This window comes from Mixophyes fleayi, chromosome 9 (genome assembly GCF_038048845.1).
Source record: "Mixophyes fleayi isolate aMixFle1 chromosome 9, aMixFle1.hap1, whole genome shotgun sequence".
NCBI lineage: Eukaryota > Metazoa > Chordata > Amphibia > Anura > Limnodynastidae > Mixophyes > Mixophyes fleayi.
Window position 1 is genome coordinate 100,243,797 of NC_134410.1, and position 27,265 is coordinate 100,271,061.

Here is a 27,265-nt window from a genome sequence, read left to right on the forward strand (position 1 = left end):
TCCCTGCGCTGATATAGCCAGTGTGACCTAACCCTGCTTTCTTCCTCTGTCAAATGGCGATGGATTGCTGTGGAGGCTGGTATTTATGCTTTTCAAATCTCGCGAGAACTGAGCTCAGAAATACGAATACGTCACAATGACGTTTTGCCTCGATTTCGAATCCGAACGGGCGGGAGAGTGCTTGGCTCGGTACTCGGATAGGCTAAATTCGGTAGGATTCGGATCTCGGGGAACCGAGCCCACCCATCTCTAGTTTAAAGGCAGAAATTGCCTCTTGAGGCCAGTCTTTAGCATGTCACCATTTGTGACTGAGAGAAGTGATAGGTGCGATTAAGGAGGAAAAGTTCTTGATGAACTGTTGGTAATAATGGCAGAAACCGATGAAACATTGAGTGGCTTTAAGGCTGGAGGGTTGAGGCCAATTAAGAATAGCCCTCACTTTCTTGGCATCCATCTGCAACCCCACACCAGAAATTAAGTATCCGAGGAAAGGTACTTGTGATTGTTTAATAAGGCATTTTTCCAACTTATAATACAGGCGGTTCTCTCGGAGATCGGATAGGACTGCCTTGACATGCTTTTGATGCAAATAAATGTCTTGAGAAAAGATCAATATGTCGTCGAGGTAGACAACCTCTGATGAATATAACAAGTCTCTAAAGATTTAATTAATAAATTCCTGAAAGACCGCCGGGGCATTGCAAAGTCCAAAGGGCAAAACAAGGTACTCGTAGTGCCCATCCCCATTATTAAAAGCGGTCTTCCATTCATCACCTTGGCGAATCCGAATTAATTTGTAGGCTCCCCTGAGGTCTAATTTAGTGAAAATTTGGGTGCCATGGATGCGGTTGAAAAGCTCCGTTATAAAAGGAAGAGGATAGTGATTCTAACTATCGGCTCACCCGCACACCTGATTGGCGAGGCAGGCGGCTGACATTTATACGTGAGATACATGGTAATATGTTTGTCTTTGGTTGAGTCCTAGGGTTCTTGTGATGTGTAGAATGACTGAAGATATATCTATCTACCTATATATATATATATATATATATATATATATTTATTTTGATGCTGACATACACGACTTCGAGGTTGTATAAACTGTTCTTCGATTGTTAACATCAAAAACAAGACAGCACACATTATGTATATATATATATATATATATATATATATATATATATATATATATAGTGAGGGCGTAAGTGATGTCATCGTCTTTGGGCGGAAATAAGCAGACCGGCATATGGAGCTTTTTGTTTTGTCGCGAGTCTACACATACTAATGCCTTCTAGGGATTGACTGTTTGGACTATTTAAGGAAGGACTTGTCCTTGTGTTACTGTTAACATTCTGATAAAGTCAGTTTGACGAAACGCATCAAGAGATTACATGAGATTCTAAATCATCTCAGATTACTGTGGAATTTGCTTTCCTGGCCAGTGAGCCTCCTCCCGGGGTCATCTGATTGAGAGACCTAGATTTCAGATAAGCTTTCTATTTATGTTTTAATGTACGGGCATTGATTTGCTTTATACTGGAATATTTCTAATAAATGTTTTATACATAAGGTTATCTTCATGAGAAGTACCTGACTGTTACAAATGTACTGCACTATGATATTCCTTATTTTTTTCTAGTTTCAGCATGAAATGAATCTGACTAGCTGCATGTATCATCACTGAGGAGCAACGGGAACTCCTACCAGATAAGCTCTACAATTTTTGTCATTTGCTACGCGGTCATTCACAAAAATTATTATTATATATTTTCAATTCATGGTATCAAAATCAAACTATGTTTGGTGCCTCCCTTTCTTGTTTATATATATATATATATATATATATATATATATATATATATATAAATACACACACACACATCTAAATGTATGTGTGTAGATAGATAGAGGATGGATAGATACTACGCTACACTGTAATACAAACATAATTTCAGTAATACAAACATAATGTCTCGTTCGTGTCTAGCTTTTACATTCCCTAGTCTATGCTAATGTAACCCATCTATTCACGCTCATGCTTTATCTCCTCAAATCATTTTAGGATGTCAACCAGCCATACATTAAAATGAACAGGGCATTGTGTGCTGTGTATACAGATGTAAATATATATGCATATCACTTATGCAAATGTATTACAGTTCCATGATTCCATTACAAAAATGCACATTCATTTTGAAGAATTTGAAAGAGTTTAGGTACACTTTAAAGGAAACATGACCCACTTGCAGCAATTTTCTTTTTTCTCCAACAGACAGTAAAACCTAAAGAAACTATTCATACGAGAAGAAAATGCATACACTTAAATATATGAGTGGTAGATTCCATATTGTTAGGTTGCTTCTAGCTGGCTAACCTTTGCCTTGACAATGTAGATACATTTAAAGCACGCTCAGCAATGATAATGCATCAAAGATAGCTCTAATATAATCATAACAAAATAGAAAATAAAAAAGGATATTGCAGCCGGACACATAGCGTAACATGAAACATTGTAACTGCTGCCAGATCATCCTTAGTGGGCAGCTGGAATCCATCCCTATCCAAAGTAGGTATCAACAATTAATTAAAAACTAATCATGTGAGTTGGAGTTGTCGAAGTCGTATAATTGGATGAATGAAAGTATATTGGTTAATATTGTTTTATCGTGCGATTGCACTCAGTATGCCACGCTACACGTGGCATGGTGCGATCACGCGGTAAAATACGCACGCACACACTCGCACTACAACATTTAGTTATTTATATATTTCATATTTATATTGATTCCAAGCCACAGTAATTTATGAGCAGATAGTATTTAGTTTATTATTAGTTTATATATTATGATTATATGTACACTTTAGTGTTATTTAAGGTTCAGGTAATAGGAAATGTGTCATGTCTGGTATCATTTTAATCCCCTATTCATCAGCAGTTGTCCGGTTCTTTCGCCGAAGAGATCGCATATTGCATACTCTAGTTAGTGAGGTTAGGGAATAAATACTTAAAGTTATACTGACTGTAATGTGTAAATAGACTAGCTTAAAATGGTTTCTGGGCGGGAGAATCATCTGGAATATTGACCCTCGGCCTTAGAGGGGGTTGTTTGAACTAGCCTATGACCTGTTTACACTGGACCCACCTGAAGTCTGGACCTATAGAAGCAAGCCACGTCATCTGCATTGTTCTCTCTGTAACACTGAGTGTATATAATATAGCTGTACTCCCACTGGCTTCAGTCATTCTCTGACCACAGTATTCTGGAGTGAAATACTGTCCTCTGGTACCAGTGGGAGCGCAGCTAGCGCAAGCGAACGCAGCAGTATGTATTTATCTTTTGGTATTGGCTGTACTGTGTTATAATCATGTATTGAATTGTTACATTTTGCATCTGCTAAAATAAATTACTTTGTGCCTTGGAAACACAACACAATCGCTTGGGCAATGCTTATTTGTAAACAATAAAATTACTTTAATAGAGTGACTCCCCAGGAAGCAATTTTTATATTCTAGCCTGATGTGAGCATAGATTTCTCACCTGGGGGGCCTCCAGCAACTGCCCCTTGCCCAGAAAATCTTCATCCTTTAGCCCGACCTCATACCTATCCCTTTGCCATTTTTTTCCTTATGTATGTTTTTGTTTACTATTTCTGATGATCAACCAAGTCAAGCTTGCTTATATCTGCAATACTTTTCTTGTGCAACAATGTAGAAAGGTAATATCCAAAACTGCAAAAACAACGACGCACAATCACTTTTTTAATAAGCAAAATTATTGCAATCTTTTTGGAAACCTAACACATATATGGAAATGCACCTTGTGGACATTCCGCTACTGGTAATTGCTGCTGAGAAAATGGATTTGCTTACTTTTCCAGGATGGAAATGTACTCGGTGGCAAGAATAAAAACATCACTTCAAAGTCCTACTTCCACCTTCATTGAATGAAATTTCAATTTTTCCTAAAATAGAAAAAAAAGAAGAAAAAGAGTTGCCGGCATTTTTCAATAAACAACCTGTCAATATGCAAGTAAAGCAGGCATCACAACCGTATCAAACCAGGTGTCCCAAACCATTGGGGACCTTGATAATAAAACCTGGAAGAGCTGTCATTTGTACTTTCTATTAATGATGGCATGAGCTCACACAGTTAAAATTATGTATGAAATAAAGAGAGGAAAAAGTGAGAAAGGATAGGGGAAGGAGGAGTTACATGCAGAGATTTCCTTGGCCATTATTGTCAAGCTGCAATCTAAACTTGTGAAGACATAAATTGTGCCATCTAGTTACACTATTGGGATCTGCTGCCAATGTGAGAGGTAAATGTATTTTCCATCATTCTCAGCCATTGCTTATCATAGACAGTTGCTCATAATTCCTTAAACAAAATAGAGGAAGGGGAGTATTAAGAACGTTAATATGTTGTACATGACTGAAATAGCATGCAAGATGAGAGAGGAAGAGGTAGAAAGCTTCTCAAAATTGGATCATTGAACCTCATGTGCAATAACTGATTGGACTGTGAAGGGACAGTTTTCATTGTGCTCTGGGCCCTGACAAGGATGTGTATGTGTGTGTGTATATATTAGAAATGAGCAGTTTGGATCGGTTGAAATCCGAGTAGATCCGACGTTGGGGATCTCAAAACAAGGCCAAACGTCATTTCCGGGAATTTCTTTTTGCAAAATTCTTGCAAGTTTTGGATCGCTATCTTCTGTATTTATAGTCCTCCCTCGTTTTCTCAGGTGCAATTTAAGAACAGACAGAGTGTAGGGAGAAGGTTAGCTGCAGCGCACTGCTCAGAAAATAGCTTTCAGGGTAGACATAGAAAGCAAGAGAATACTGCCGTTATTGTAGAGCAGTTCTATAGATATTAGTCAACTAGAATAGTTTGCTGATCAATTGCTTTTAATTTCAATCTTTAATAGATGTACACGGACTAGTGGCTACTGGTTGTTGTTAATGCATTGCATATACTGTCTAATAATATTAGACAGTATATACAGACTATCATTCTGAACTAAGTAGTACAGTATATTTTAATCTTTTCTTTTTTTCAATACTTGTCAATTTTGGAAGGTTCATTCAGTGAAATCCATATTAAAAAAAGGGTGATGGCGCGTGAGGGTCAGCAGAAGCTACACACCCCAAAATTTTTTATATATTCTAATATTTTATATTTTTCAATACTTGTACATTTTGGAAGGGTCAGTCAGTGACATCCATATTAAAAAAGGGGTTTTGGTTGTGAGAGTCAGCAGCAGCTACACACCCCATAAAAGTAAAGAGGATATTCTTGTCTTTGACTCAGAGCAGCAGAAGCCCCCCAATAAAATATAAAAGTTGCTTGCTAGAAGTATATTGTGGAGCAGTTTCATAAAAATTGTAAGATAACATTCCTTCCTTTCCCTGTCTCATTGGGCATTCCCCTGGTGTGGTAACAGGCATCTACAAGTAGCTCCAATCTGTTCAAGTAGCATTACTCCTCTTGGCAACCAAGCATCACTGTACAGATTAGGAGCAGTCCAGTACCAGTACTGGCAGTAGTACTACTGTTACTACTTCTAGTATTAAAAAGGTAATGCAGGTAGAAAGTTGATGAAAACGGTCCTGATTCATTAAGGATCTTAACTTGAGAAACTTCTTATTTCATTCTCCTGGACAAAACCATGTTACAATGCAAGGGGTGCAAATTAGTATTCTGTGTTGCACATAAGTTAAATACTGACTGTTTTTTCATGTAGCACACAAATATCAACTTTAAATGTCAGTGTACAAATAAGCTATCAAGTATTTGTGTGCTACATGAAAAAACAAGTCATATGTCAAGTCTTTATTTCAGAATGACACAAATCTACACAGATGTAAACAGCTCTTTGTGAACAATCTGTCGGCTCAAGTCACATATGACACATTCCCTGCTTCAGCTTCTCATCCATAAGCTACTGTCAGAAAAAAATTCCTTTTCTGATAGTTAGTAGAATGGTGGAGGATTATTTTATTGATAAAGTAGACATTAGCATCTCAGACAGTAAATTTAAATTCTGGGAGAGAAAAAAGGAAATTTGGAGTGCTTTGTACACACTAGCTGTGGTGCACTTAAGCTGTCCACCCTCCAGTGTCCACAGAAAGAGTGTTTAAAGCAGCCGGGAACATGAGTGATTGTTTAAGGAGACTACTTCCCAAAAATGTAGAAACATTGATGTTCATCAAAATGAACTACAAATTGTATGAGAATACTGTTTTTGCTGCCAATTACCAAGAGCATATGGTGATGAATTAATATTGTGTTATGATGATGATCATGACATCAATGATGAGGGTAATGACATGGTCATCAACATAGAGGATGATGACCACTGTTAGCCAAATGACCATTAGTAATTTGTAAAAGAAAAAAAAACTGCTATCTATACTGTCCAGTTCATCAACCAACAACCAAAATGTTTTCTTTTGTGGGGGCCTAGAAAAATTATGTACCTCAGTCACAAAAGTGAAAGCCTCTGTTGCTGAAGTGCTTTGTTTTCTTAAACTATGTGAATGTCCTTTTTAACATATGGGTCACACAGACAATTCCATCTTTCACTAGTTTTCGTTTTGACCTTGGTCTATCAGCCTTTGTATCAGTCAACAATTCAGGTTTCAACAATATTATTATGTCACCAATTCACATGGTGGACAGTATGATTAGGTAGACAATTCAAATGTCGACAGTATTATTATAGGGTTAGGATAGGGTAAGGGCTAGGGATAGGGACAGGGTTAGGGATAATACTGTCTACATTTGAATTGTCAACCTAATAAATACTTTTAGAGATGGTCACTGAACCCATGTTTTGGTTTTGGATCTGGATTACCTTCGTGTTTTGGTTTTGGTTTTGGTTTTGCAAAACCGCTATTGCGTGTTTTGGTTTTGTTTGGTTTTGTTTTGCCATTTTTGAAAAAAATAAAAATTTTTGGCCTAAAATAACCTAATTTAGTGCTCAATAAGTTTCTTGGATAAGGGAGGTAATTCTAAAGCTAATAAATTATCCAAAAAACAGTTTAATCCCTGGTAGGCCGTCCTTAACGCGAACACTTGCCTGCAAATTATACAGACAAACCTGGTTGTCTACCTCCTCCATCTTTGATTATTTGCAATGTAGCCATCGTCTTTGGGTGTTTTCCGTCTTTCCTGTTATCCACCACCTTAACTCTGCTCTCCAGCTCCTTGTCTCTTCAGTGAGGCCCTTCTACCCCTCTCTCTACCCCCGGGGGCTCTCACCTTTCATCTAGCTGTACTTTGAGCTTTTGAGTTACTGTGCTTTTTGTTAACTGTTCCGTGCTGTCTCACCCTGTACCGTTTCTGTCTGTCCCTGTACGGCGCTACGGATACCTAGTGGCGCCCTAAAAATAAATATTAATAATAATTAATAAATAATAATATATTACACCCTCCACTTGTAGTTGAATCGAAAAAAACAGCCTACATAGACTGTGGAATTAGAAAGTAAAAATAAATGGACCACGGTAGTTTGGTATCTCTCTGCATCAGACCCACTCTCCACTAGGAGTAAAATAGAAAACTATTCAGCCGTTATAGAGTCAAGAATATAAATAGAAATTGAGAAAGGCAATTTGGTATCTGTCTGCATCATAATCATCAACATCATCATTAGTGCCCTCGTCGCCAACACAAATCTCCCCCTCATCCTCTTCTAATTCAAAAGTGGCATCCTCAATTGGTGTATCACAGGCTACACTTGGGCTGTTCAGGCACACATCAGCAGAACTGCTGAAAGGGCCCTTCTTAATGGGTACAATAACAGAATGCTCACGATTAGACATCCCACTGTTGGATGGACTCTCCACAGGGATTGGTGTCATTTCTGATTCAGAGCAAACATTATCCTCTAATGCCTTACTGTTATCTTGCAGCTCGGCTTTGATGCGTAACAGTAGTAGTGCACCACTTGTAGGCTCGGTAACATTTTTGGATCTGCCACTAATAGAGAAAGGCGAAGGCCTCATTCTCTCTTTGCCACTGTGTGTGTAGAATGGCATGTTCGCAATTTTTTTTTTTATCGGCAGTTAACTTTTCCTCAGTTACAGTTTTGGTGTGTGTTTTTTTGGCTGATTTCAAAAGACGGTGTACTTTGACATCGCCTTTCCCAGATGACGTACTGGGAACACTACCATCAGGACTGGTGACAGAACCTGGTTGCTCATTTTGCTCATATGTGGACTGTTTTGAATCCATTCTGAGCCCAAAGCACTTGTAGTGCTAAAAATTGATTTTGACACTGCTGCAATATAGTACTTTTTGCACACCAGATGAATTTCAGCAAAAGAATGGGGGGCACCCCAAAAGCAAATGGAAGTAGAGATGAGCGCACTCGGATTTATGAAATCCAAGCCCACCCGAACGTTGCCGATCCGAGTCGGATCCGAGACAGATCCGGGTATTGGCGCCAAATTCAAATCTGAAACCGAGGCTCTGACTCATAATCCCGTTGACGGATCTCGCGATACTCGGATCCTATAAATTCCCCGCTAGTCGCCGCCATCTTCACTCGGGCATTGATCAGGGTAGAGGGAGGATGTGTTAGGTGGTCCTCTGTCCTGCTATATCTCGTGCTGTTCAGTTCAGTGCTGTGCTGTGCTGTGCTCAGTCCAGTGGTACTGTGTCCTGTGCTCTGTCCTTCTGAGGTCAGTGGTGCTGCTGGGTCCTGTGCTGTGTCCTGTTCAGTCCAGTGGTGCTGTGTCCTGTGCTCTGTGCTTCTAAGGGCATAGTTATTTCCCCAATATTCCCCTGTGTTTAAAAAAATAAAAAAAAGTTATTTAAAAAAATACCAAAAACTAATTTAATTTTTTTTTAATTACCACAAAATTTGCACAACCAATCCTGCAGTATAAGCCCATTGGTACTGCAATATTACCAAGTTCACACATTCAGCAGTAAAAGTCCAGTGGTACTGCAATATTACAAAGTTCACACATTCTGCAGTATCAGTCCAGTGGTGCTGTGTCCTGTGCTCTGTCCTGCTGAGTTCCGTAGTGCTGCTGGGTCCTGTGCTGTGTCCTGTTCAGTCCAGTGGTGCTGTGTCCTGTGCTCTGTGCTTCTAAGGGCATAGTTATTTCCCCATTATTCCCAAGTTTTTAAAAAATAAAAAAAAAGTTATAAAAAATATTAAAATAAAAAATTTTAAAAAAAAAGTAATTATAACCAAATTTGCAAAACCAATCCAGCAGTATAAGTCCATTGGTACTGCAATATTACCAAGTTCACACATTCTGCAGTATCTTGTGCTACATATAATGGAGACCAAAAATTTGGAGGATAAAGTAGGGAAAGATCAAGACCCACTTCCTCCTAATGCTGAAGCTGCTGCCACTAGTCATGACATAGACGATGAAATGCCATCAACATCGTCTTCCAAGCCCGATGCCCAATCTTGTAGTACCGGGCATGTAAAATCCAAAAAGCCCAAGTTAAGAAAAAGTAGCAAAAAGAGAAACTTAAAATCATCTGAGGAGAAACGTAAAGTTGCCAATATGCCATTTACGACACGGAGTGGCAAGGAACGGCTTAGGCCCTGGCCCGTGTTCATGACTAGTGGTTCAGCTTCACCCACGGATCTTAGCCCTCCTCCTCCTCCCCCCCCCTACAAAAAATTGAAGAGAGTTATGCTGTCAGCAACAAAACAGCAAACAACTCTGCCTTCTAAAGAGAAATTATCACAAATCCCCAAGGCGAGTCCAAGGGTGTTGGTGGTTGTGAAGCCTGACCTTCCCATCACTGTACGGGAAGAGGTGGCTCGGGAGGAGACTATTGATGATGTAGCTGGCGCTGTGGAGGAACTTGATGATGAGGATGGTGATGTGGTTATTGTAAATGAGGCACCAGGGGGGGAAACAGCTGATGTCCATTGGATGAAAAAGCCTATCGTCATGCCTGGTCAGAAGACCAAAAAATGCACCTCTTCGGTCTGGAGTTATTTTTATCCAAATCCAGACAACCAATGTATGACCATATGTAGCTTATGTAAAGCTCAAATAAGCAGGGGTAAGGATCTTGCCCACCTAGGAACATCCTCCCTTATACGTCACCTGAATAACCTTCATAGTTCAGTGGTTAGTTCAGGAACTGGGGCTAGGACCCTCATCGGTACAGGGACACCTAAATCCCGTGGTCCAGTTGGATACCCACCAGCAACACCCTCCTCGTCAACTTCCTCCACAATCTCCATCAGATTCAGTCCTGCAGCCCAAGTCAGCAGCCAGACTGAGCCCTCCTCAATACGGGATTCATCCGAGGAATCCTGCAGCGGTACGCCTTCTACTGCCACTGCTGCTGTTGCTGCTGTTAGTCGGTCATCTTCCCAGAGGGGAAGTCGTAAGACCGCTAAGTCTTTCACAAAACAATTGACCGTCCAACAGTCGTTTGCCATGACCACAAAATACGATAGTAGTCACCCTATTGCAAAGCGTATAACTGCGGCTGTAACTGCAATGTTGGTGTTAGACGTGCGCCCGGTGTCCGCCATCAGTGGAGTGGGATTTAGAGGGTTGATGGAGGTTTTGTGTCCCCGGTACCAAATCCCGTCGAGATTCCACTTCACTAGGCAGGCGATTCCAAAAATGTACAGAGAAGTACGATCAAGTGTCCTCAGTGCTCTAAAAAATGCGGTTGTACCCACTGTCCACTTAACCACGGACATGTGGACAAGTGGTTCTGGGCAAACGAAGGACTATATGACTGTGACAGCCCACTGGGTAGATGCATTCCCTTCCGCAGCAACAACAACAGCTGCATCAGTAGCAGCATCTACAAAATGGCTGCTCGTGCAAAGGCAGGCAACATTGTGTATTACAGGCTTTAATAAGAGGCACAATGCTGACAACATATTAGAGAAACTGAGGGAAATTATCTCCCAGTGGCTTACCCCACTTAGACTCTCATGGGGATTTGTGGTGTCAGACAATGCCAGTAACATTGTGCGGGCATTAAATATGGGCAATTTCCAGCACGTCCCATGTTTTGCCCACACCATTAATTTGGTGGTGCAGCATTACCTCAAGAGTGACAGGGGTGTGCAGGAGATGCTTGCGGTGGCGCGCAAAATTGCTGGACACTTTCGGCATTCAGCCAGTGCCTACCGCAGACTAGAGGCACATCAAAAAAGCATGAACCTGCCCTGCCATCACCTCAAACAAGAGGTTGTGACGCGCTGGAACTCCACCCTCTATATGCTGCAGAGGATGGAGGAGCAGCAAAAGGCCATTCAGGCCTACACAGCCACCTACGACATAGGCAAAGGAGTGGGGATGCGCCTCAGTCAAGCGCAGTGGAGACTGATTTCCGTGTTGTGCAAGGTTCTGCAGCCATTTGAACTTGCCACACGAGAAGTCAGTTCCGACACTGCCAGCTTGAGTCAGGTCATTCCCCTGATCAGGCTGTTGCAGAAGCAGCTGGAGAAAGTGAGGGAGGAGCTGGTAAGCCATTGCGATTCCACCAAGCATGTAGCTCTTGTGGATGTAGCCCTTCGTACGCTTTGCCAGGATCTGAGGGTGGTCACTCTTTTAAAGTAAGAGGAATACATTCTGGCCACCGTGCTCGATCCTCGGTTTAAAGCGTATGTTGTGTCTCTGGTTCCGGCGGACACAAGTCTACAGCGGTGCAAAGACCTGCTGGTCAGGAGATTGTCCTCTGAAGAGGACCGTGACATGCCAACAGCTCCACCCTCATTTTCTTCCACATCTATGGCTGCGAGGAAATAGCTCAGTTTTCCCAAAAGAGGCGCTGGCGAGGATGCTGATAACATCTGGTCCGGACTGAAGGACCTGCCAACCATTGCAGACATGTCTACTCTCGCTGCATTGGATGCTGTCACAATAGAAAAAATTGTGGATGATTACTTTGCTGACACCATCCAAGTAGACATGTCAGACAGTCCATATTGTTACTGGCAGGAAAAAAAGGCATTTTGGAAGCCCCTGTACAAACTGGCTCTATTTTACCTGAGTTGTCCCCCCTCCAGTGTGTACTCGGAAAGAGTTTTTAGTGCAGCGGGGAACCTGGTCAGTAAGCGGCGAAGGAGGTTGCTTCCTCATAACGTTGAAAAAATGATGTTTATAAAAATGAATAATCAATTCCTCAATGAAGTACAGCACTGCCCTCCAGATAGTACAGAGGGACCTGTGGTTGTGGAGTCCAGCGGGGACGAATTGATAATGTGTGATGAGGAGGAAGTACACACTGTAGGGGGAGAGGAATCAGAGGTTGAGGATGAGGCAGCATCTTGCCTCAGTAGAGCCTGTTTAGTCTGTACAGGGAGAGATGAATAGCTTTTTTGGTGTGGAGGCCCAAACAAACCAATCATTTCAGCCAAAGTTGTTTGGTAGGCCCTGTCGCTGAAATGATTGGTTTGTTAAAGTGTGCATGTCCTATTTCAACAACATAAGGGTGGGTGGGAGGGCCCAAGGACAATTCCATCTTGGAACTTTTTTTTTTGCATTATGTGACCAATCAACAGTCGTTTGCCATGTTCAAAAAGTAAAACCAAATTTAAACAAATTCAAGAAATTAAACCAAAAGTAAAATGCCCTGTCATAATTTAAAACAAGAGGTATTGACGTGCTCTAAAACTACTGTATTTTTGTTTATATTTTATAAACACTACACTTGAAAGCTTGAGTCTTTCAATTAAAAAGTAACTGTCCATTGCACGAATATTTGCAACAGGGACAATTTTAGGGTTAAGAAAGTCAACTAATAACACTTCGACGCTGTCTGTCTTTATAAACACTACACTTGGAAGTTGGAGGAGGTATTGTGGCCCCGGCACCAAATTTACTACCGGGGCCACTCCACTGTGCAGTCCATATTTAGGTGTATCAGATATTAAACAACGGTGACAGTTGATGCCCAATTTTTTAATTATATTGTTGGCGCTGTAAAAAATTGTGTTCCGGGCACACCACACTACGCAGTCCATACCCTTTTTTTGTGGAATTCTGACCCGTGGAGGGTTTTTTAATTATATTGTGGCCTCGGTACCAAATTGTGTACCGGGGCCACCACACTACGCAGTCAAGATAGATAGATGCGTATCATAGATAAAGTACATTCAGTGGTGTGGGGCAAATTGAAAAATATTCAAAATGCACTGACATTATCAAAAACAAGAGGTTTTCACACGCTGAAACTCCAACATGTATATTATGGAGAGGATGGAGGAGCAGCCGTATGTGCAGTGTAATGCAGACCTGTTGAAGGTTTTTTATATATTTTATTGTGGTGCCCAGTGCCCACTACTCTACGCAGTCCAGATACTATTTTTGGGTGTAATTCTGACCTGTTGAAGGTTTTCTATATATTATATTGTGGTGGCCAGTGACCAGTCCTCTATGCAGTCCAGATACTATTTTTGGGTGTAATGCAGACCTGTTGAAGGTTTTCTATATATTATATTGTGGTGGCCAGTGGCCAGTCCTCTACGCAGTCCAGATACTATTTTTGGGTGTAATTCAGACCTGTTGAAGGTTTTCTATATATTTTTTATTGTGGTGCCCAGTGCCCACTACTCTACGCAGTCCAGATACTATTTTTGGGTGTAATTCTGACCTGTTGAAGGTTTTCTATATATTATATTGTGGTGGCCAGTGGCCAGTCCTCTATGCAGTCCAGATACTATTTTTGGGTGTAATTCAGACCTGTTGAAGGTTTTCTATATATTTTTTATTGTGGTGCCCAGTGCCCACTACTCTACGCAGTCCAGATTCCATTTTTGGGTGTAATTCTGACCTGTTGAAGGTTTTCTATATATTATATTGTGGTGGCCAGTGGCCAGTCCTCTATGCAGTCCAGATACTATTTTGGGTGTAATGCAGACCTGTTGAAGGTTTTCTATATATTTTTTATTGTGGTGCTCAGTGCCCACTACTCTACGCAGTCCAGATTCTATTTTTGGGTGTAATTCAGACCTGTTGAAGGTTTTCTATATATTATATTGTGGTGGCCAGTGGCCAGTCCTCTACGCAGTCCAGATACTATTTTTGGGTGTAATTCAGACCTGTTGAAGGTTTTCTATATATTATATTGTGGTGGCCAGTGGCCAGTCCTCTACGCAGTCCAGATACTATTTTTGGGTGTAATTCAGACCAGTTGATGGGTTTTTAATTGTATTGTGGGGAACACTCCTCTACGCAGTCCAGAAAGATACCTCGTTGCAACGTTTTGTACTAAAAAAAAAAAATTATTGTGAGGTGTTAGGTGTTCAGAATAGCCTTTAAATTAGTGGAAATTATTGTTATTGAATGTTATTGAGGTTAATAATAGCGTAGGAGTGAAAATAAGCCCAAAAACTTGATTTTTACACTTTTTATTTTTTTTTCCAAAAAAATCCGAATCCAAAACCTTAAATCCGAACCAAAACGTTTCGGCAGGTGTTTTGCAAAACAAATCCGAACCCAAAACATCGAGAAAATTCGGATCCAAAACACAAAACACGAGACCTCAAAAGTCGCCGATGCACATCCCTAAATGGAAGTGCTAAATGTATTGTTTTTAGAGTGCTGCACAATAGTACTTTTTTAAACAGCCAGATAAATTTCTGCAAAAGAATGGGGGACACCCCAAAAGCAAATGGAAGTGCTAAATGTATTGTTTTTACAATGCTGCAATATAGTACTTTTTTCACAGCCAGATACATTTCTGCAAAATAATGGGGGACACCTCAATAGCACTTGGAGTGCCAGAAACTGAACAAAAAACCCTCCTCTCTTCTCCTCTTACTGCTGTAACAATCTGGTATTAAGCTTTCAATGCTGTTGAATACAATCAATCACTGTCCCTGCGCTGATATAGCCAGTGTGACCTAACCCTGCTCTCTCCCTGTCAAATGGCGATGGATTGCTGTGAAGGCGGGTATTTATGCTTTTTAAATCTCGCGAGATCCGAGCTCAGAAAAACGAATACGTCACAATGACGTTTTGCCTCGATTTCAAAACTGAAAGGGCGGGAGAGTACCGAGCGTACTTGGCTCGGTACTCGGATACCCTAAATTCGGTAGGATTCAGATATCGGGGAACCGAGCCCGCCCATCTCTAAATACTTTCTACATTTCAATTGTTGACCTAATAATACTGTCAATGTCATTATATTGTCAGTTTTATAAACCTGTCTATTCTGCTGCCCACCAATCACATGATGTCAATCCTGTAGCTGTCGAACACATGTATGTATCACACCTGGGTGGGTGACCCCAAGTTCAAAGCCATCTTGCACCATTTAACATTGTGCCCTTATTGTCTCGTCATCTTTTAAATATTGTCTACTGATACCGACGCTGTACATCCAACAAGCCCTAATACTGCCACTGCTGTCCCATCTCCAATGCATTTACTGCTGGCCCTCTTCAATGCATTTTGTGCTGGTCCTCTCCAATACATTGCTGCTGACCTTCTCCAATGTGTCACATGTGCTGCCTAATGGGTACCTACTTGGTGCATCTTCTATATTCAAAGAAATATGAAATTGATGTAGACATCTTCAATGAGGTTGATGATGAGGGTTATGATTGGCTATCACTGAGGAGGATGACCACTGTTATCCAAATGCCCATGATTTATTTGTCAACATCCCTATCTGGCCTCCAAATTGAACAACCAACAACCAAAATGTTGGCTTTTGTGGGGGCCCAAACAAATTAAGCACTTAAGCCACAAAAGGAGCAGTGCTTGTCTTTAAAGTGCTTGGTTTGTTAACCTATGTGCATGTCCTTTTCAACATACTTAGGCCCCAAGGATAATGCCATCTTGCACGATTTTGGCTTCTTCACTTTTCCCCAAGAATCTTCTAAAGCCTTTGTTGTAGTACATTCTTACACCAAAATTCCCTATTTTGGGGACTTTTTGTAACTTATTGCAATGCCTAACTCTTTTCAGCATGTTACTAGTGCAATATGAGTTATACATACTCTGGGAAGGCCAGCTATTGTCCAATCTGAATGGTCTGGTCATATTTTTTACACTTCACTAATATAACATATATGTATTATTTATACAATCCATATTTATATACATAACATATTGATACACATGACATATTTTATACATGACATATTTATATACTTGCAAATATATGAGGTTTGATTCCCCTTGTTTGATTCACAAGGGCAGCATTACAGCACATACTACTAGTATTCATTTAGATCTACCTTATTCATCCCATCAAAAAACACTTATGGTAAAACAAGGTGCTTGAAGGCTCTGTTTTCGGCTCCTGTCATACAGTCATGACCAAATGTTATGAGAAAAACACAAATATTATTATTTATTTTTCACAATTTCTGCTGCCTCAGTTTTTATGATGGCAATTTGCATATACTCCAGAATGTCATAAAGAGTGATCAGATGAATTGCAATTAATTTCAAAGTTCCTCTTTGCCATGAAAATTAACTTTATCCCAAAAACAATATTTCCACTATATTTCAGCCCTGCCACAAAAAGACCAGCTGAAATCAGGTCAGTGATTCTCTCGTTAACACAGGTGAGAGTTTTGCTGAGGACAAGGCTGGAGATCACTCTGTCATACTGATTGAGTTAGAATAACAGACTGGAAGCTTTAAAAGGAGGGTGGTACTTGAAATCAATGTTCTTCCCCTGTTAATCATGGTTAACTACAAGGAAACACGTGTAGTCATCATTGCTTTGCACAAAAAGGGCTTCACAGGCAAGGGTATTGCTGCTAGTAAGATTGCACTTAAATCAACCATTTAGCGAATCATCAAGAACTTCAAGGAGAGAGGTTCAATAGTTGTGAAGAAATCTTCAGAGCGCCCAAGAACATCCAGCAAGCAGCGGAACCGTATCCGTATTCAGCTCCAGATCGGGCACCACCAGTGCAGAGCTTGCTCAAGAATTGCAGCAGGCAGATGTGAGTGCATCTGCATACACATTGAGGCGAAGACTTTTGGAGGATGGCCTGGTGTCAAGAAGGCCAGAAAATAAGCCACTTCTCTCCAGGAAAAACATCAGGGACAGACTTATATTCTGCAATAGGTACTGGGATTGGACTGCTGAGGACTGGAGTAAAGTAATTTTCTCTGATGAATCCCTTTTCAGATTGTTTGGGGCATCTGGAAAAACTCTTGTCCGGAAGAGGAAAGGTGAGAGCTACCATCAGTCCAGTGTCATGCCAATAGTAAAGCATCCTGAGACCGTTTATGTGTGGGGTTACTTCTCAGCCAAGGGAGTGGGCTCACTCACAATTTTGCCTAAGAACACAGCCATGAATAAAGAATGGTACCAAAACATCCTCCAAGAGCAACTTCTCCCAACCATCCAAGAAGAGTTTGGTGATGAACAATGCCTTTTCCAGCATGATGAAGCACCTTGCCATAAGGCAAAAGGGATAACTAAGTGGCTCAGGGATGAAAACATCGAAAGCTTGGGTCCATTGCCAGTAAACTCCCCAGACCTTAATCCAACTGAGAACTTGTGGTCAATCCTCAAGAGGTTTGTGGACAAAAACACAAATTTTGAAATACTCCAAGCATTGATTAGGCAAGAATAGGCAGCCATCAGTCAGTATGTGGCACAGAAGTTGATTGACAGCATTCCAGGGCGAATTGCAGAGGTCTTCAAAGAAAAGGGTCAACACTGCAAATATTGACATAAACTTAATGTAATTGTCAATAAAAGCCTTTGACACTTATGAAATGCTTGTAATTTTACTTTATTATACCATAGCAACATATGACAAAAATGTCTAAAAACACTGAAGCAGCAAACTTTGTGAAAACCAACGTTTGTGTCATTCTCAAAACTTTTGGCCATGACTGTATACTCTGCCCAACGATAAGTGCATAGTAAATAATAGATCATCATCATATCATTTATAAAGCACCACTAATTCTGCAGCGCAGAGCACCCTAATATCTAAATTATGCCAGGTGGGGTATTAAAGTCAAATTTACAATAATAAATACTATGCGCAGTGAATTTGCAATAATGATTATATATATCTATATATATATATATATATATATATATATATATATATATATATATATATTTTAGCAAACAACAGATACCACAAAAGAGGGGGCGCATAACCCTATTCTGTATACAGTCACTAGGCGGGATAAATACACCCAAAGTCCAATGTACAGGAGGCAGCCAGTTCCAAAACAGAAGGTAAGTCTGGAAAATCTATAGAGGAATAAAGGAAACACGGCGCCACATAGTGTATTACCACAATATGAATACGTAATATAGTGAGAGAAGATAAGGTGTGATAAGTCAGATGCACACTCAAGAATTGTAACAACTCTCCAATATGAAGGATAGAACCGAACAGGTGATTAGAGATACACACACGTGACAGCACACTGTATCTAATGCCACAGATAAAATCACCAATAACCATATATCTGCGTTATTGGTTATTGGTGATTTTATCTGTGGCATTGGATACAGTGTGCTGTCACGTGTGTGTATCTCTAATCACCTTTTCGGTTCCATCCTTCATATTGGAGAGTTGTTACAATTCTTGAGTGTGCATCTGACTTATCACACCTTATCTTCTCTCACTATATTACGTATTCATATTGTGGTAACACACTATGTGGCACCGTGTTTCCTTTATTCCTCTATATATATATATATATATATATATATATATATATATATATATATATACTGTATATGTATTTGCTATTATTCATATCGTTTGTTTTAGAGTAGCTTATATAAATGCAATGAACTATTTAACAAAATGGCTGTTGCACATGCTCAAGAATGTAGATTCGTGAGACAATGGTGGTAACTTTCATGTGTGGCTTCTTTGTATAGAAAACAGTGTGTGATGTCATAATTTTCTAAGACACACCCATCATTAAAAAAAGTTTAGAAATTGGACTAAAACTAAGCCGTGTAATTTATTCTTGCTGTAGCTGAAAATGTGATGAGTAAACTTCTTTTATTGCAACATATAAAATCAGCAGTTCATACTGACTGTGTTGGAGTATGCTACTAGATATCCAGAGGGTGTGGTATTGGCATCCATAGATGCTGAACATATTAAGCTTCTGGATATTTTAGACATATGGGCATTCCCACAAGTAGAAGTCATGGATCAGGGCACGCAATTCTAGGGAGAACTGCTCCAAGCAATGTGGGACAAATTTTGAGTAAGACCAATGTGCACTACTCCATACCATTTCCAAACTAAGATTTGAGCTTTGAGAACAGTTTAATGGAACTCTTAAGCAGTCGTTTTGTGTATATGTAGTCTCTGAGAAGGGAGATTGGAAAAAAGTAATTGCAGCAGCTGCTATTCGCATAGTGCAAAGTGCCAAAAGACTCTACTGATTTCTCTGCCTTTGAGCTAGTATATGGCCAGAAGATCCGCAGGCTGTTAGACTTAGTCTGGGAAAGTTGGGAAGGGACATTCTGTAAACCTGAGGTTGGAGTTTGTTGAGCAATTGTGAACTAGGTTGCAGCAATTAATGTGGTTAGCTGGAATAAATAGCTACAATCTGCAGGCCGGGCAATGCCATTATTATGATCAGTATGCTCATGAACGTGAACTGGCAGTAGGACACAAGTTTCAGGCCTTCTGGGCTGGATAATATGCCGCGGTTGAGCGCAGAGTTAGCGTAAATTATGTGGCATCATTGGACAACTCCTGTAGAAGGTGGCCCACCTACCATATCAATCAGCTAAACGCCTACATGGACAGAGAAGTCCGTCCATGGATGACCCCATACCAGATATGCTGGCAGTAATAAAAAATAATTTAGGGGTAGAAGCAGTGCCCATTGGCGGAGGCAATTTTGGACTGAAACGAGGCTCGCTTTAAGGCAGACTGAACTTTCCTCCAGATACTTTTCAGGTTATAAGCTGTAGTGCATATGTCCGGGACACCAGAAGAGTTAAGTGAAATCAAAATTACAATAAAATGGAGAGGTACGAGTGGAGCAATGGCATGAATAGTTGTATGCAAATTCCGCCAATGGTAACAGAGTCGACCAGTTGTTGTGGAATTCAGAAGAGTACAGGCGTAGAAATTGCTCCAGGGATAAATTAACCCTCTCAGTTTGTCCATTGGATTGTGGATGGTATGCTGAAGAAAGGCTGATGTTAGTTTCGAGGATTGCACAAAAAGACTTTCAGAATTGGGCAACAAACTGGGAGCTGCGATCAGAGACAATGTCTAAAGGTAGGCTGTGAAGTTGAAAAATGTGCTGGACAAAAAGTGACGCTAGACTCCGGACACTAGAAAGTCTAGGTAACGGAATGAAGTGAGACATTTTACTAAACCGGTCAACCACTACCCAAATAGTGTTGTGGCCTGCTGAAGATGGGAGATCCACAATAAAATCCATAGACAAGTGTGTCCAAGGTCTTGTAGGGACAGATAATGGCATAAGTTGACCCGAAGGGCTGTCCCTAGAGGTTTTGTTTTTAGCACAAATCTCACAGGACGCAACAAAGTCTCGAACATCTGAAGACATGGTGGGCATCAAACAGAATGTGAGAGATTTTCTCTGGTTTTAAAGATACCAGGATGTCCAACTGTCTTAATTTCGTGGGCTTCAGTGAGGAAAGCCTTTCGAAGGTGAACTGGCACGAATAAGCGGTTTGCGGGTGTCTCAGAGGGAGCAGACTTTTGAAATCTGCGAAGGCTTATACCCAAGTTTTGGGCTAACCCTACTTGAATAACAGAAGATGGTATTACAGGCAGCGGTTTTGGAAATGCTGCATGATGAAAGACAAAGCTTCTAGATCAGTGCTTCCCAAACTGTGTACCTAGGCTCCCTGGGGTGCCTTGTTGATCTCACAGGGGTGTCTCGGACAGGGCCAGTGGGAAGTAATGCAGGGGGCTAATTGGTAATTATTTTGGCTTAGGGGTGCCTTGAAAAAATTATGGAGACCCTAAGGGTGCCTTGAAAAGGTTTGGGATCCATTGTTCTAGATAATACTTCCGTCTTGATATTCTTGGAATCTGGTCTATAAGTGATAACGAAACGGAAGTGGGTAAAGAACAATGACCAGCGGGCATGCCTAGGATTCAACTGTTTTGCAGATTCAATGTACTGGAGGTTCTTATGGTCAGTGATGACTGAGATAACACGGCTGGTTCCTTCCAGCCAGGGACGCCATTTTTCAAAAGCCCATTTGATGGCTAAGAGCTCCCGATTGCTAACATCATAGTTGGCCTCTGCAGCAAAGAACTTGCGGAAGAAAAAGGCGCAAGGATCTTTCTGATATAGGACAGCGCCAGCACCAATGTCGGAGGCATCAACGTCCAGGATGAAAGGTAACTCGGGGTTAGGATGTTTTAGGACAGGAGCAGAAATGATAGCATCTGAGGACCAATTACCAGGATCTGCCCCCTTTCAGGTAAGGGCAACAATGAGAGCCACTAAATCAGAAAAGACTCTGATAAATCTGCGGTAGTAATTGTCAAAACCTAGGAATCTTTGGACAGCTTTCAGATTAATGGGGCGCACCCAATCCAAAATAACCTGAACTTTACTTGGGTTCATAGAGAAACCGGTAGAGGATATTATATATCCCAGGAATGATACACCCCGAACTTCAAACTCGCACTTTTCAAGTTTGGCAAAGAGATGATGATCCCGTAGTTTTTGAAGAACTTGTTGAACATGGACCCGGTGCTGAGACAAGGAGTGGGAGTATATTAATATGTCATCCAAGTATACGAAAATGAACTGGCCGAGAAACTCCCGGAGAACTTCATTAATGAGGTCTTGAAAGTCAGCCGGTGTGTTAGAAAGGCCGAACTGCATAACCAAATACTCGTAATGACTGGAATGGGTATTGAAAGCCGTCTTACACTCATCTCCTTCTCTGATGCAAATAAGATTGTATGCGCTGCGGAGATAAATTTTGGTGAAGATGGTAGCACCTTTAAGTTGGTCAAAGAGGACAGAGATGAGAGGAAGTGGATAGGTGTTATTATAGTAATCTTGTTAAGACATCTGAAATCGATACAAGGACTTAGTCCATTATCCTTCTTAGAAACAAAGAAACATCCAGCTCCCACTGGAGATTTTGAAGGCCTAATAAAACCTTTTTGCCAATTTTCCTTGACATATTCCTGCATGGCCTTAGTTTCAGGACCAGAGAGTGAATACAGCCTTCCTTTAGGTAATTTAGCACCTGGAATTAACTCGATGGCACAATCAAAATCCCGATGTGAAGGCAGAGTGTCAGCCGCTTTCTTGGAGAATATGTCCCAGGATTCACTGTACTAAGGAGGAAGTAGTTCTGAAGCAGGCTGTAGAATCCGAACGGGCAATCTCAAAACAAGTCTGAGAACACAAGGAACTCCATTGAGTAATCTCCCCTTGAGCCCATTTCTATTACAGGGTTATGAAGGTGAAGCCAGGGATGACCCAGTATCAATGATACAGATGGGCAATTGATGAGGTAGAAGGACAAGCTTTCTGAGTGAAGGGTTCCCACTGTCAACTGTAGCGGGGGAGTTTTACACAAGACCTTGTCACCTGGCATTGGCCCTCCGTCTAAGCCACATACAGCAATAGCAGGACAGATTCTCTTGAAAGGAATTCCAGAAGAATTGGCAAATCCAATTTCCAGAAAGTTACCAGCTGCTCCACTATCTATAAAGGCAGAAATATAAAAAGAATGCGTACCATAATGATATGTGCAGGAACCAAAACTGCATTTTTGAAGGAGATGATCTGCAGACCTAGGTGAACCTCCTCCTTAGACCCTAGGCCAGTTATGGCTAACCTGTGACACTCCAGGTGTTGTGAAACTACAAGTCCCAGCATGCTTTGCCAGTAGATAACTAGCTGATAGCTGGCAAAGCATGCTGGGGTTTGTAGTTTCACAACACCTGGAGTGTCACAGGTTAGCCAACACTGCTCTAGGCCAACTCTTTTCCCGACTTATGGACAGGAACGGGAAAAATGTCCTTTGAAGCCACAATAGAAACAAAGACCTTGTGTCCGTCTCCTGGTTTTTTCTTTTGCAGACAGACAGTAGGCCCCCAATTGCATAGGCTCTTCCGTGTCCATTGATGCAGGAACAAATGCAGATGAAGAACAGGAAGGTACCTCCTTTTCCGCCTCTCTCTCCTTGATCCGTCTATCAATTTTGATGGCAAACTGCATAAGATTTTCCAGAGATGATGGAGAAGGATACTGTACCAAAGCGTTTTTGATCCGTTCCTACAAACCTAAGCTAAATTGACTGCGCAATGCTGGATCGCTCCATTCGCTGTCAGTAAACCATCGCCTAAAAGCAGCACAGTATCCCTCAGCGGAGCGCCGAGCTTGCTTCAAGACCCTAAGGTAAGCCTCGGCAGAGGCCACCTGATCTGGATCATCATAAAGCAGGCCCAAGGCATTAAAGAATGCATCAACGGACTGCAAGGATGCGCCCGGCTAATCTCCCCTCCGGGGCGCGGCGTTCTGTCAGCATGGCGTCCAGCCGTTGCCCTAGCAACGGTAGGGCCAGAAGCCGGAAGTGACGTCCTGGTCGTCAAGGAGACGGCCGGGATGCCCGGGACAGAGGAGAGCGAGTCAGGCGGGAATGGACAGCGCTGCGGCTCGTAACACATACAAGTTAGGCCCTGTGGTAATGTTGGAAGGAATTTGATGAGAGCTCGGACTTATAGTACCCTCCAATAGTCCTTGGGCAGCAGTGATAGTATGAGTTCCCAAGAAGGATGGGCGTACCCGGTTCTGGGTGGATTATAGGAAGTTGAGTGAGGTGACGGTGACTGATACATATCCCATGCCTTGTGTGGAAGAGCTATTAGATAGGCTGGGAGCAGCTCACTTTGTGTCGATCTTGGATCTTAGTAAGGGATATTGGCAGATAGCCCTTACTAAGGCGGCCAAAGAAAGATCATTCTTCACATCTCCGTTAGAGCTGTTTGAATTTACAACCATGCCCTTTGGACTGAATAATGCTCCAGCAACCTTTCAGCGTATGGTAAATCACCTGCTGTCAGGGTGTCAGGTCTTTTCTCAGGCCTATCTTGACGATTTTCAGACATTTTTAGACAGACATGGGAGGACATTCTGATACATGTGACAGGGACTCTTCGAGAATCAGTAAAGTAGGACTGACAATGCGACCTGACAAATGTCACATGGGAATGGTGCAGGTAATGTATTTAGGGCATTGATTTAGTGGTGGTAGCATAAGACCCAAGACAGCCAAATTAAATCCATGGTAAAGCAGCCTCAGTCCACCTATCAGAGATTGACATAGACTTTCCTGGGTATAGCCCTGTACTACCATAATTTGTGGCAAATTACAGTACAATCGCCAAGCCTTTAATTTACTTGACTACCAAGAAATATACCAAACAGATTGACTGGTCAGGGAACATTTTAGCAACTCAAACGGTCCAGTCAGGCACTGTTGGTCACCCCAGACTTCACATGACGGTTCATAGTAGAAACCAATGCATAAGGTTGTGGACTGGTAGCTGTACTGAGTCAGGTTTGGGAAGATGCTATTGAGCACCCTGTGGACTCTCTCTCCTGGAAGTTGTTAGCCCGAGAAATGACATATGCCATGATAGAGAAAGAGTGCCTGGCCATTGTCTGGGCACTAAGCAAATTGCAACCATACTTGTATGGTCGTAAGTTCTCAGTGGTGGTGGACCATAATCCCTTAAACTGGCTACAGCGCACTGCAGGGGACAATGGACGATTGTTGAAATGGAGCTTGGCCTAACAGATTTATAATTGCACCTTTTCTCAAAAAAAGTGACGGGATCATGGGAACGCCTATGGGCTATCCAGGCAAGAGGAACCAAATCCCCATCCATGACACCCACTAGGCCCAGTCCGTGTATTTGCCTTACCACAAACCAAAATCCCACTTCCCGGATTTAAACAGGGGGAGGCATGTGAGGAAAACAAATGCTAATTTACAGCTAATGTAAACTTCAATACACATACACTGAGCTGTTATCTGATTTACATAGAAAGCTGATGAGTAGCATTTGTTCCATCTGATACAATATGCAGAACCTGGCTGATATTAATAACACAATAACAATTCTAATAATATAAGACCTATGGAGCACATCATGGTAAAACATTGTGCATACAATATTACTTAAATCAGTTAATTTCATCACCCAGCCACCTCATTGTCCTGATGTTGAATTCTAGTGTCAGTGACACCATCCTTGATAAAAGAAAGGGACTGGAGGCAGGGATATCGTGCACGCCAACCAGGCCCGGCGCTCCCATTAGGCAAGGTTAGGCACTTGCCTAGGGCGCCGGGCTCTGGAGGGCGCCACAGAATGTAAATGACTTTAAAACTGTGCGGCAATCGCTGACCATACCTGTCATGGCCGCCGCACAGCATTCAGATGCACGGGGAGGGGGGAAGAGGCTATTGCTCACCACCGCCGCCTCTCTGCTCCGTCTCCTCCCCTCCACTCACTAGTGTCAGTGAATAGAGGGGAGGGAGGAGACGGAGCAGAGAGGCGGCGGTGGTGACGCAAGGTAAGAAAAGACGGGGTGAGAAGGGAGGAGGGCGCCGATTTGTGCGGGGGGGGGGGGGGGGCGATTTTGTAAAAATGCCTAGGGCGCCATGGACCCTAGCACCGGCCCTGACGCCAACATGAGGATAAATAGGCAGAAATCTCAGGGCTGAGGGTCTTTTGTGAGACAGATTGACGAGGTCAAACTCCAATCTGAGTAATCTCACTATCTGAAATCATGGGGATTTATTATTACGCTGTCCTCCTGCTATCTTATTAGAACTTTATGCTGTCACTTGCTGGACTTCGTTCCCTATTTCGAAAGCTTATACCACCTGTTGTTGCTCTTGTGGGGTCTGATTCATTAAGGATCTTAACTTGAGAAACTTCTTATTTCAGTCTCCTGGACAAAACCATGTTACAATGTAAGGGGTGCAAATTAGTATTCTGTTTTGCACATAAGTTAAATACTGACTGTTTTTTCATGTTGCACACAAATACTTGATAGCTTATTTGTACACTGAATTTAAAGTTGATATTTGTGTGCTACATGAAAAAAGTCAGTATTTAACTTATGTGCAAAACAGAATACTAACAGTCCTGCTGGAACCTTAAACACCTGTGTCGAAGTCGTATAATTGGATGAACGAAAGTATATTGGTTAATATTGTTTTATTGGCCGATTGCACTCAGTATGCCACGCTACACGTGGCATATGGCTATCGCACGGTAAAATACGCACGTACACACTCGCATTACAACATTTAGTTATTTATATAATTCATATTCATATTGGTTCTGTTATACAGTAATTTATGAGCAGATAGTATTTAGTTTATTATAAGTTTATGTATTATGATTATATGTACACTTCAGTGTTATTAAAGGTTCCGGTTAAAGGAAAGGTGTCATGTCTGATATCATATTAATCCCCTTTACATTAGCAGCTGTCCGGTGCATTCGGCAAAGAGATCGCACATTGCATACTCTAGTTATTGATGTTAGGGAATAAACCTTTAATATGATGCTTACTGTAAAATGCTAATGGACTGGTTGTAATTGGAGTTTTGGCGGGAAGAACAGAGCTCATCCCCTGGAGAGATGACCCCCACCTTTGGATTCCTTAGATTGAACCAGCCTATAATCTGCAAGCCTCTGGACCTTCCTGAAGTCTGGACCTATAGAAGCAAGCCACGTCATCTGCATTGTTCTCTCTGTAACACTAAATGTATATATGAGCATAGCTGCGCTCCCAGTCTTCAGTCTACTCTGACCATAGTGTTCAAGGGTGAACTACTGTTCACTGGTGTCCGTGGTAGCGCAGCGGTATGTATGTATCTTTTGGTATTGGCTGTACCATAATATAATAATGTATTGAACTGTTAACTTTTTACATCTGCTAAAATAAATCACTTTGTGCGTTGGAAACACAATACAATCGCTTATGCAATGCTTATTTGAAAATGATAGAATTACTTTAATACCTGCTTCTGGCCTCTATGTTTTTGCCTGCCCCAAGCAACCTTTGCCAGATCATCAAGTTACTCAACCTGATAGGAAGCATCCTTTGACTCCTGTTCCTGGGTATTCTTTCCTGTGTACCTGACCTTGTGGTTTTGCTGTTCCTTCCACTGCTGCAGTCAAAGCTCATCATCGATCTGATTCCTGAATTATACACCTGTGTGTATCTCTGCAGTTCAGTGTGTCTAACCTACAGATCTCAGCTCACAGAGCTCTACTACCGGTTCCTGTGTTTCTAAATGTCTGACTC

The 27,265-nt window shown here is 41.6% G+C and overlaps 2 protein-coding genes across 2 annotated transcripts in view; one reads left to right on the top strand and one right to left on the bottom strand.

The window, feature by feature from the left end:
* PSMB7 (proteasome 20S subunit beta 7) overlaps positions 1–27,265 on the top strand; it is a 979,390-nt gene that overhangs the window by 505,416 nt on the left and 446,709 nt on the right. The window lies entirely within an intron of this gene.
* ADGRD2 (adhesion G protein-coupled receptor D2) overlaps positions 1–27,265 on the bottom strand; it is a 322,961-nt gene that overhangs the window by 36,453 nt on the left and 259,243 nt on the right. The window contains exon 26 of the mRNA XM_075184713.1: positions 3,872–3,963. Within this exon, the coding sequence (XP_075040814.1) occupies positions 3,914–3,963 (50 nt within the window). The 3' untranslated portion in view covers positions 3,872–3,913. The remainder of the gene's footprint in view (positions 1–3,871; positions 3,964–27,265) is intronic.